The 12,226-nt window shown below is 35.7% G+C and overlaps 1 protein-coding gene across 1 annotated transcript; it reads left to right on the forward strand.

Annotated features, from left to right (window-relative positions):
* Nucleotides 1-1,837: 1,837 nt before the first annotated feature.
* Nucleotides 1,838-11,895, forward strand: TTC14 (tetratricopeptide repeat domain 14). The gene is made up of 12 exons (XM_032875421.1): nucleotides 1,838-2,152; nucleotides 2,631-2,755; nucleotides 2,869-3,068; nucleotides 4,012-4,096; nucleotides 4,257-4,386; nucleotides 4,650-4,805; nucleotides 5,429-5,500; nucleotides 6,082-6,201; nucleotides 6,305-6,427; nucleotides 8,638-8,755; nucleotides 9,687-9,796; nucleotides 10,632-11,895. Exons 1-12 carry the CDS (start codon nucleotides 1,992-1,994, stop codon nucleotides 11,539-11,541), a joined length of 2,310 nt encoding a protein of 769 aa, XP_032731312.1. The 5' UTR covers nucleotides 1,838-1,991; the 3' UTR covers nucleotides 11,542-11,895.
* The last annotated feature ends 331 nt before the right edge of the window (nucleotides 11,896-12,226 follow it).

The raw sequence follows: 12,226 nt of genomic DNA on the forward strand, positions 1-12,226 counted from the left end.
GCAGTTACTTTCTCCTGTTTCCATGCCCATACCACAGCAATTTTAGATATTCAAGACATGGAGTGGTTGTTTACTCTGCTGTTAAAATTAGGAAAAACAATAGATAAATCCTATAGTGATGAAGGAATATTCTACTCAAGAATGGCTTCACAAGTTGGCCCTCTCAGGCTAAGTGCCACTGTCTGGCATCTGATTCTCAGATGGTGGGCTTCTCAATCCCTCCAGAGATAATTAGATCCTTAGTAAGAGATCAACTCTAACGAAAATAACGTAACTTACCGGAATATCTACACAGTTCATTTCTGTAGTTAGCTTTCAGTGACAGTACCGTCTTTCCTAATATCAGCCATTCTCTAGAGCTGTAGCTTAACACAAATCAGTCTGTACCATTAAGTAAACTTTCCTGATGTGCTCATAGTGGCTTGAAATGTATTGTTTTTTAAACTTGCATCTTTCTTCGTTGCATCTTCTCAAGTCTCCGTAAACTATTTGTCTGGATTTTTCACAAAATAGTGTGAAAGAATACACTGTATTCTGGACTGGGTCTTCTATCCAGGTGATGAGACAGTGAAAACACATAGCTGGAGAGGAGGCAGAGTAACTGCTACTATTTACTTTTGTTCAAGAGGACTGTACTAAACTATACATATTTAAGTGGTATAGATTTTAATATAGTGAAATAAAACAAAGTCATATTATCTCAAAATCAGAGAAAGTTAGGCCTTGTATATGATAAATATCCTCTTACTCTTTCCAACTGCGTCTGTGAAGATCTATTAAGAGCAAGGTTGGAGGGGCGTCTGGGTGGCTGAGTGGGTTACAGCCTCTGCCTTGGGCTCAGGTCATGATCCCAGGGTCCTGGAATCGAGCCCCGCATCGGGCTCTCTGCTCGGCAGGGAGTCTGCTTCCACCTCTCTCTCTCTCTATCTGCCTGCCTCTCTGCCTACTTGTGATCTCTGCGTCAAATAAATAAATCAATAAATCTTTAAAGACCAAGGTTGGAACCCTAACTGTAACGTTTACCTGGTGGGTGACATTGAGCAATTTATTGAGACTCTCAGGCCTGTTTCCTTAACCTCTAAAGGGGGAGTAAAATGAATTAAGGTAATTAGGTTCTCAAGTCAATAACGGGGGAGGGGAAGGGGAGGGGGAGGAGGGGGAGCCTAAATCACAATTACCTTTGTAAATCACTTGAATTATCCATACAGTTTATTGACTTTAATGTATACACCACTACACTGTATATCTTATAGGCACTACGTTTTTAGAAGCCACAAACTAAAATAAAAAAGAATTCATATATGCATATGTCTAGACATTAAAGCCATTCTGATTTTAAGCTAACTCTAAAAATCACTACAATGAATGAAGTATGGATGGAGAACACAATTCCGGTGCTTAATAAATGTTAGTGTCCTTCCTTTCTTCTGGGCTTAGATTACCAAAAACTCTCCCACAGCAGTCATTTTTATGTGGTTATGTCTGGGATGCAGGCAGTGACTTAACCAGCGAGTACTCTGAAGGAAGAAACTTTGTAACTCGTTTGGGGTTCTCACCCTGGCACTGGAACTTAAAAGCGCCCCAGTAAATACGTGGATGAATTATTACTTAGCCTAGATTAAAGCCCAGGACGTCTCAACGTAATAATAATAACACGACAGAAATTTTAAAAAACAAACTTCTCACACATCACTACCTCGGGTGGTACGCAGCCCTTAATTCAGGAAATGCTTAGCCCAGTGCTTCCGGCTTCCGTAGTCTCGCTCCATTTCGCGAGACCGAGGCGGAGCTTCTCCGCGCAGCTCCTCTGTGCCGCCGCTTGGGGCGGTCCCGGAACACTTCCGGGAGACAACTGTGTAAGTGTCCGTGATGTGTGCTTCCGGCGGCTTGCAGGCTCGTTCCTCAGCCTCCGGGACCACCGGGCTGAAGTAGTGGGTACGGAGTGGGGGTGCTAGCAGTCCACCTGTCGTTGGGTCCAGCAATCTCTAACCATGGACCGGGACCTTCTGCGGCAGTCACTGAACTACCACGGGCCGTCACTGCTCTCCCTGCTCCGCAGCGAACAGCAGGACAATCCGCACTTCCGGAGCCTCCTGGGGTCGGCGGCCGAGCCTGCCCGGGGACCGGCACTCCAGCAGCAGTTACAGGGCAGGTAATGGGACGGCGGCACCGCTGCGAGACCGGGGAGGGGACGCAGGTCGGGGCCCCACTGCCGCAGCCGGGTGACTGAGTCGAGGACGAGCAGAGCCGCGGCCGCGAGCACGTGAGGATTTGCGGAGCTGGTGCAGAGGGCGGGTTGGAGAAGGGTCCGCTCTCTGGATGTGAGGGAAAGGGGGGATGTGGGCTGAACTTTTTTCTTTGGTACTGCCTAGCAGAGGCGCGGAATCTTTAGCCAGAATCCCTTGGGCTACGTTATCTGGAGCTTCGGGAGTTACTTTGTAACTTTCCTCGCCCTCCACCTACAGGCTGGCGAATGAGGGAATCCCTGATTAAAACTTTTTTCTTCGAGGATGTACGGTCCGGAGTTTAGGATGGACCCGATTGGGCGATGAAAACCATGAACATAAGCCTGGATGTACTGAAAGGTTTTGCCCATAAGCCAGTTTTCATAAATTTTGTTTCCTTTTAAGAAAAGAGAAGAGAGTTGACAACATTGAAATACAAAAGTTTATTTCCAAAAAGGCGGATTTGCTTTTTGCACTTTCCTGGAAATCGAATGCACCTGCAACTTCTGAAGTCAATGAAGACAACGAAGGTGAGTTTTGTTAAAACATTTTGATTGTGGTTTGGGGTATTTCACTGCACCTGGGATGAAGCAAAGTACAATGCTCTTGTTAGTAATTTTCTTAATTTTTTTTTTTTTTTCAGATGGTTATGCAGTCATGCCACCTTTAGAGCAGTTCATGGAGATACCTAGTATGGACCGGAGAGAGCTGTTTTTCCGAGATATTGAGCGTGGTGATATAGTGATTGGAAGAATAAGTTCCATTCGGGAATTTGGGTTTTTCATGGTGTTGATTTGTTTAGGCAGTGGCGTCATAAGAGATATATCTCACTTAGAAATCACAGTAAGTTACTTTTCAGTTATTTGATTGCTTCTGTTTTTGGTAAGAGTCCTGTCAATGCAAGAATTATGTCTTTGCATCCACTTGTGCTTGGGTGTACCATGCTGACACAGTTTTGAAAAATAAATATTAATTGGAGAAAAAGTACGTTTTCCTTTTTAAAAAATGGTAACGATTATCTAGTTAGTTTCCTCCTCTATTTCTGGTTTTTGGAGGTTTATTTGGTTCCTTTGGTTGGCAGGGATAGGGTCCTTCTTTAAATGCTCAGAGATATCAGTGGATATGGTGAGAGTGGTTGGTATTCCAGGCTTATTTCTTCTAGCTGAACATGTTCTTACTTATTTAGTATTTGGAATTAGACACCTACATCTGGATAATTTGGAAACAAATTTCTTATTTTTATATTTACAGTAGTTAAATGTAAATTATTTGTACACATACATTATAAGGATACTTTGCCCAAGATGAATTGTCTTGAATTTGAAATAGTGTGTTAATTTAAAAGATTTGATAATTTGCTGTCTGTCAAGGCAGATGATCCAGGAAGAAAAAGCAGAATAGACTGGATAACGGACATAAACTTTGGAGAATTCACATTTAGTTTTAATTGGAATTCTACTTTCTGGACAGTTTCACTTTTTTCTTTAACAAGTATAAAATATCCTCTTGTTTCATAATCCATATTTCTATTTGGTTCCTGAAACTAATTGCAAATTTCATGAGATTTTAGTTTTTGAACTGAACCAGAAAACTTGTTTTACTGTGTTTGGGCACAGGCATTGCTTATAATTAAAATCCTTATTTAAATTTAGATTTTAGAGTGCTAGTTGTTTTTTTTAACATTGTTGTCAACTATTAGCTGATTGTACTGAACAACTAGGGTAAAAAATTATACTTCTTACCAAAGAATGGAATGTCTAGCATTTTAAAATACCTCTCCTTGCAGGCTCTCTGTCCATTAAGAGATGTACCTTCTCACAGTAACCATGGGGATCCTTTATCATATTACCAAACTGGTGACATTATTCGAGGTGATCATTTTCATCATATTAATAAAAAAGTAACATTTGTCAGATTTTTGTTTATATTAATTTTGAAAATCTGTCTAATGAGAGTAGTGTTTGGAAAGATTTATGTATTTTTATGTTTGCATTTTCTTGTTAATCAGCTTAGTTTCCTTATTTTTTTAAGCTGGAATCAAAGATATTGACAGATACCATGAAAAGCTTGCAGTGTCTCTATATAGCTCATCTCTTCCACCACATCTGTCTGGTATTAAATTGGGTGTAATTAGTTCTGAAGAGCTTCCTTTATACTACAGGTAACCTATCTACATTATTTAAAGAAATTAATTACAAAACAGTTCTTGATTAAAAAATAGCACATTGTGTCCAATTTCTGAAAATTAATCTCTTATTTCAAAATATGCTCATTTTATTTTTATAATCCTTAAGAAGCCAAAATAATATTTCCATACCTTCATGTATAAAAATGATATGAGTATTTATTTCTTTTATAGAAATGGGACATACTAATTATGTTTGTCATTTTTATATTTTTGTTGCGTGTGTTTTGTTGTTTTAGGAGAAGTGTTGAACTAAATAGCAATTCTTTGGAATCCTATGAAAATATCATGCAGAGTTCCTTGGGATTTGTTAATCCAGGAGTAGTTGAATTCCTTCTAGGAAAACTAGGAATAGATGAATCTAATCCACCATCTTTAATGAGAGGCTTGCAAAGGTATAGTGTATTAGTTATTATTAAGTGGTAAGGTAAATGGTGCTGAGCTCAAAATCTATATAACTCAGAGACATATTTGACTATTTTAAGCCTGGTGGCAGCAATATGCCAAAGAGTGAATGAACCAGGTGATTCCAATTTCCTTCTGGAATGGAGTCTGTTGTGATGACATGTATAGAGAAAGACAAAGTTTATAAGAATGTTTATATATTTATGTTAAAAATACTGTTGAATGTCATTCCTGAGAATTTAAGAATATTGTTTTATATGAGAGGGAAGTAAACCATAAGGGACTCTTAATAATAAGGAAAAACTGAGGGTTGATGGAGGGGAAGTTAGGAGGAGATGGCCTAAATGAGTGATGGGTATTAAGGAGGGTACTTGTGTTGAGTGTTGTGTATTATATGGAAGTGATGAATCATAAAATTCTACTTCTGAAACCAGTATTCCACGCTACGTTAACTAATTAGAATTTAAATAAAAATTTGAAAAAAAAAATACTGTTTTGTGGATGGAATATAAATTTCTTGCCTGGGATTTACTTTTGCAGTGTTGAATTTTTATCTATGAGGTATTACCAAAAAAAAGAAATGTATCGTTTGACTTTTATTTTCTTTGAATAGCAAGAACTTCTCTGAAGAAGATTTTGCTTCTGCATTAAGGAAGAAACAGTCTGCATCTTGGGCTTTAAAATGGTATGAAAACTTTGTTTTTCAACAATTGCATTATCTAGTCTAAAAGGCAGTAATTTTTAAGTCATTATTAAGACCAAATTTGTTTATAAATGAATTGAAATGATGCCTTTTGACATTAACTTTTTTATAGGTGTAAATGGTGTTATGTTATAAATTTAACAGACTTAACCAACATTCTCCATGTTTTTCAAAAGGAATTAGTATATTGTAGGGCACCTGGGTGGCTCAGTGGGTTAAGCCTCTACCTGTGGCTCAGGTCATGATCTCGGGGTCCTGGGATCGAGCCCCGCATCGGGCTCTCTGCTCAGTGGGGAGCCTGCTTCTCTCCCTCTCTCTGCCTGTGATCTCTCTCTCTGTGTCAAATTAAAAAAAAAAAAAAAAGGAATTAGTATATTGTTATATTGATTTCATAAATATTTGTTAATGAAATTATCCAAAGGCAGGAGACTTCCTAGGTATATTCAGAGTATTGAAGACTAAATATTAATTAACAAATTAGATTTGTTATAAAAATTTATTCATGCTAACATTGTTTGGATATTCTGAGAAATGTGTGTGATGCTTTACAAATACCTTTTTAGTGTGAAGATTGGAGTTGATTATTTTAAGGTTGGACGCCATGTAGATGCTATGAATGAATACAATAAGGCTCTGGAAATAGACAAACAAAATGTGGAAGCTTTGGTAGCTCGTGGAGCATTGTAAGTGAATCATGGCTTTTAAGGAATATTGATAAGATAAATGTGTACAAGATTTATGAGTAGCTCACAAGATAAATTCTCCTAATTTATTTCCTATCTCTAGATATGCAACAAAAGGAAGTCTGAACAAAGCAATAGAAGATTTTGAGCTTGCATTGGAAAACTGTCCAACTCATAGGAATGCAAGAAAATACCTCTGCCAGACACTTGTAGAAAGAGGAGGGCAGTAAGTAACAGATTTTGTTTAAAATTAAGTAGAGATCTAATGTTCATCCAACTACTATAAATAAAATCTTATACTTAACATAAGGAAATAGCATCTTTAACTCACTTAATTCAGAACACCCTTAGTTTCAATTTTGGTTTAAAATGTTTTTCAAATATAGTCCTCTCTAAGCTTTTTAGTCTTTTTTTTCCTTATTACTGAGGTTCTTTATGATTGGAGTTTGGAGATATTTTAGTGTCTTAAGTTTATTGTTCTGAACATCTGTTCTCTTTATGTAAAAATAAAAATATAAAGGACAAGAAATTAAGTACTCTTTTCCTGGACATACAGAAGAAGTTTTTGTTTTAAACTGAGGGTTGCTGGAGTGGAGGGCGGGGTAGAAGGGATGGAGTGGCTTGGTGATGGACATTGGAGAGGGTATGTGCTGTGGTGAGCATTGTGAATTGTGTAGGACTGATGAATCACAGACCTGTACCCCTGAAACAAATAATACATTATATGTTAAATAAACACAATTAAAATAAAAAAGTTTTTGTTTTAGTAGGAATTTGATTTCTAATTCATTTCTCATTCTGGTAGTATAATGCCAGAAATATGAATTGAGAGTTCTACAGTTAATTGTGACAATTTTGCTCTTAGGTTTGCAGTTTGCTCTGCTCTATGCAGTAAAATCCACAAATTCAGATTAAATGGAAGAGCAAATCATTAAGAACAAACTCTGCAATTTATGTTACTATTCTGATATGCTGGCAAAATACCTGGCATAGTAGTTGTGTTATAAATATTTAATGACTAACAGGCTAGTCTAATTCCTAAAATATTGTGAAGAAACAATATTCCAATATAAATAATTTTAGTAAGTCTGCTTTAATAATTGAGAATTTATAACAATAGTATCTTTTTGTAGCTGATTTTTTTAAATAGAATTATCTTCTTTCTGTTTCTTGAATTTGCCTAATTATTCCAGTTTGTATGATCATTCCAGAATTCCACATTAAGGAGTTTTGCAATATTTGTTTTTAATTCAACTTTAACTTTAGACCCAAGTGACTATAGCAGCTTTTTACTTTCTCACTAGGTAGAGAGTTACTAAAATATGGCTGTCTTATTACCCACATATTCTTTTCTTCTGGCTCAGTGGATAGCAACATGATCTGTATGTTATTCAAGCCAGAAATGTTAATAGCCTTCAGCTGATCCCTTTCTGCCCGTATCCAGTCTGCTACAAAAGTGATCCTGTTGAAGCCATTGGATTTTTGTGGGCTTGGGTTTTTTGTTTTGGGTTTTTTTTTTTTTTCTTTTTCCTACTGTTAAAAAACTGAAAATATTTTCCAAATTCTTTTCTGCTCTGTATACACTTCCTAATTCTGATTTTTCATAGCAGAGACATATGAGTTTCATCTAATAATTCTTTCTGCCAGCTAGTTGTGATATAACATGTATGTGTTGGTATTTCCAACTTCATCAGTGAATTTTCCTGGAAAATTTTTCTGCAGAAAGGAAAATTCTTCATAAACTACTCGGAAAACCAACCTATGTAATTCTGTGCTAAAGCTCAAGATTAGACTAAATTTAGAGAAGACATTAGCTAATTGTGTTTTCATGTATCATACTGAAATCCCAGAGCTGGACATACAATATGGCTTTAGTTACCAGTAATGAATTGCTACTTTTTTTTTAATTGAGATATAATTGGCATATAACATATTAGATTCAGATGTACAATGATGATTTGCTGCATGTATATATTGCAAGATAATTACCAAAACATTTGGTTAACATCTCTCATCACATATAGTTAACAATTTTTTTTCTTGTGAGAACTTTTAAGATATACTCTTAGCAATATTCAAATATGTAATATAGTATTACTAACCAAAGTCACCATGCTATACATTACATCCCTAGGACTTATTTATCTTTTAACTGAAAATTGTACATATTGACCACCTTCAGACATTTCGCCACACCCTCCCAACCCCACACAACCACCAGTCTGTTCTCTGTGAGTTTAGATTTTTTGTTTTATGGGGTCTTTTTACCAAATAAATAGCAGTAGGAAGTACATGATTTAGGTACTGCTAAATTTGGAAAATGTTACTAAACATGGCTTTTCTCTAATAAGTTCTCTTATAAGCTTCTGACCTATATGCATATTTGAGGATTTTTTTTTATTTGTATGAAAAGGAAAATCTTTGTTTCAAATTTAGGTTAGAAGAAGAAGACAAGTTTTTAAATGCTGAAAGTTACTATAAGAAAGCTTTGGCTTTGGATGAGACTTTTAAAGATGCAGAGGATGCTTTGCAGAAGCTTCATAAATATATGCAGGTGATTCTTTATTTCCTCTTAGAAATTTAGTGATATTTGAAATTGTTACCCAAACTTAACTTTCTTTTAGGGAATACTATTCTAGATTATTTAGTCAAGACATTATGAAAACTGTCTTTTTAGATACAACTTCTACTTGGGTTTGACAGTACTTCATAGTTCTTTGTAGTTGGTACCCAAAAGTAAAAATAGCCCTATGAGAAATTCCTACTGCCTGCATGTGGTATGTGGTTTTCCGAACTGTCCTCGTAGTGACCTTTCGTAGTAGTTACAAATTCAGTGTTGTTGCTGTAATTGAGCTAATTATAAATATCTCTTTGAGAAGTATTTTAAACTGCCTTTTCCTGTAATACTGATGATGATGTTTTCTCATGCATTTTCTTCTGAATTGGACCATTGCTGCTGTGTCTGTGACATCTGGTGCTGCTCATCCCCATCCTCAAACTGGAAAATGATTTCTTACGTAATCATGCGTCCAACTGGACTGTGCTATTTTTTAAATGGTTTGTATTTGAACATGGTGGTTCCTCCCTCAATTCACCTTAATGGAATTTATTTGAATTTTATTTTATAAATTTGCATCCTGTCTAAATTTTTCAATTTTTAAAAAAATTTTTCATGTATTTTATTATTTATTTTATTTTTTCCCTTTCTTGCACTCTGGGTCATGGGTATCAATGCAATGGCTTCCCCTTTTTTCATGGAATACCAACTGCAATATGGTCCTCAATGCTGTTCTGGCTATTCCAATGATTAATGCCAAACACTTGTATGATTAATTTTTACATGTTAAAAATACTTAATGCTGGATATATGGTGATTTGGGTGTACCCCATTTGGTTTCTGGTTGGGGGGGGTCTTTTGGAAACTGGGTTTTATATATTCTGCTATTTTTAACGTGTGGTTTTTTCCGATATCTGGGTTCTAAAAGAAATCTTTGGAATTAAGAGAAAAACAAGCTGAAAAGGAAGAAAAGCAGAAAACAAAGAAAATAGAAACAAGTGCAGAAAAGTTGCGTAAGCTCTTAAAAGAGGAGAAAAGGTAAACTATAATATTTAGTGTTTTTTTAACTTAAAGCAGCTACTGAGTTGAACCAAAGTGCCATATGGAGGTTAAAGTAAGTAAAAAAAAAAAAAAAAAAAAAAAGGTATTGACTTATAACCAGTGATACATCGTAAGTATGTGTACCACAAATTTTTCTGTAAAAGAAAGCAAGCAAAGTGGAATCTAAAGGTAAAATTCTGCCAAAAAAAAGAAAAAGAAATTTTAAAATATATAATAGATTATTTTAATTATCTGTATTTTAGGGAGAAGTGTTTCAGAACTAGAGCAGTGGTTCTCAACTGGGGGTGCCTTTGTTCCCCCCGGGGACATTTTTGGTCATCATAACTGGTGAAGTAGTACTAACGTCTAGTGGGTAGAGGTCAGGGATGCTGCTAAACATCCTACAGTGATACCCCTGCCTCCACCATCACCCTGCCTTCCTAACAAAGAATTATTCAGGTGAAAATGTCAATAGTGCTGAGGTGGAGAAACTATTTATTAGAGGTAGCAGATAATAAAACTTCGTTTCTCTCCTTCATACATTCAGATGGACTTAAATTTTTTTGAAAATGTTGGAAATGTGACTGTGTCTTCAGAAATAATGATCTACTTTCAATGACAGTTGTCTATGTCTACACAGTATTTTTTCCCAAAAGTCATGCCTGATAGTAAAATTGGATATTGTAGTAACTGAGATTTACAGTAATCGCTTATCTAAACCCTCAGCTTTTATGAAACCTTTAAAGAGAACAAAGTAGAACTAGAATCTTTATGTATAATCGAGGAACATTTTTGTACTTAACATATTTGATGGGTTAACTATATTTTTTAGGCTAAAGAAGAAAAGAAGAAAATCAACTTCTTCCTCTTCAAGTGTATCTTCTGCTGATGAATCGGATTCTTCATCATCATCCTCTTCCTCTTCTGGTCACAAAAGGCATAAGAAGCATAAGAGGAACCGTTCAGAGTCTTCTCGAAGTTCCAAAAGGCATTTAGCTAAGGCCTCCTCAAGTCAGATAGATCAGAGTAGGAAAGATGAGTGCTTCCCAGTTCCAGCCAATACTTTAGCATCTTTTCTTAACCAAAAACAAGAAGTGGAAAAACTACTGGAAAAGCAGGACAGGTTACCATATCAAAAGAAACAGGTAAAAGAGAAAGATAGATGCCCTCTCTCTTCATCTTCAGTTGAAATACCGGATGATTTTGGAGGTAGGTCTGAAGATCCAAGAGATTTTTATACTCAGGCAAGTAGTAGCAAAACTGAAAAACCATATAAATCAGAAAAACATTTTTCCAGTAAAAGAGATTATTCAGATTCCTTTTACAGGAATTCAGAGGACAAAGTGAAAACTCATGGTTATAGAAGATTTGAAAAAGATACAGAGGGAAGAAAAGAGCACTATAGAAGGTGGGAGCCAGGTTCCGTGAGGCATTCCACTTCACCAGCAAGCTCAGACTACTCTTGTAAGTCAGTTGAAAAATATAAAAAATACTCTTATTCTGGATCACGTGATTTCAGTAGACATGAGCAAAGATATCCATTAAATAAAAATCAAGGAGAATATGAAATAGAGGGTAGTTATGAGGAGGACATTAAAACAGAGGTTCCAGAAGCAGATAGACTAAATAGAAAAGAGCAGTCAGAAAGTGGAATTAAAAAAAATTTACCTCAAAATTTACTCAATATATTTAATCAGATAGCTGCATTTGAGAAAGAAAAAGGAAATAAGCCAAAAAATTAATATGCCAGGGGATTCAGCACCATTACACAAAGGCTGTTAATGAAAGTTTTGGGTCTTCTAGTCTAGAAGAATCTCTGCTCCTAAAGCTATTTGTAGAGACTGCAGAAAGCAGATGCTTTTTGGCTATTCTCAAAGTATATTTGTTTCAGTTGTGGGTCTCCTCACAACTTGATTTTTTAGGCTTTTCATGTGTATGTTTCCATATAATATTTCTTACTGTAATGATTTAAACTTCACCTAAAAATAATTCTCAAAGTATTGCTTCCTCTCTGTATTATAGTGTATGAGAATTCCTTGGGTCTACCTTATCCTGCTGCTTGAGAAAAAATTAAATTTGTTCATTGAACACTTGGATTGTTTTCTTCAAAAATTATTTCATTGTCTTTTCTGTTAAATTTTCTTTTCCCTCAGCTTTTGAAAGAGATACGCAGTATTTGATTGTTCCTTAAGTACCATTTTATTATTGATCATTTATTTAAATATCAAACTTTTTGTATAACTTCCAAGATTCTATACAGATTACCTGCTTGCCTAATTGACCTCTAAAGCTTGATTTAATTAAAAATGATTTTTGTGCCAGCTTAACAAGTACTTTAGGAATAAAGCCATGAAAGTTGAATAGGGGCTCATTTTGCTTTTCTCTCTCTTTTTAAACCTTATTGTTAGCAGTATAGCCCTAAGAAAT

This window comes from Lontra canadensis, unplaced genomic scaffold (assembly GCF_010015895.1).
Source record: "Lontra canadensis isolate GAN:19392208 unplaced genomic scaffold, GSC_riverotter_1.0 scaffold56, whole genome shotgun sequence".
Lineage (NCBI taxonomy): Eukaryota > Metazoa > Chordata > Mammalia > Carnivora > Mustelidae > Lontra > Lontra canadensis.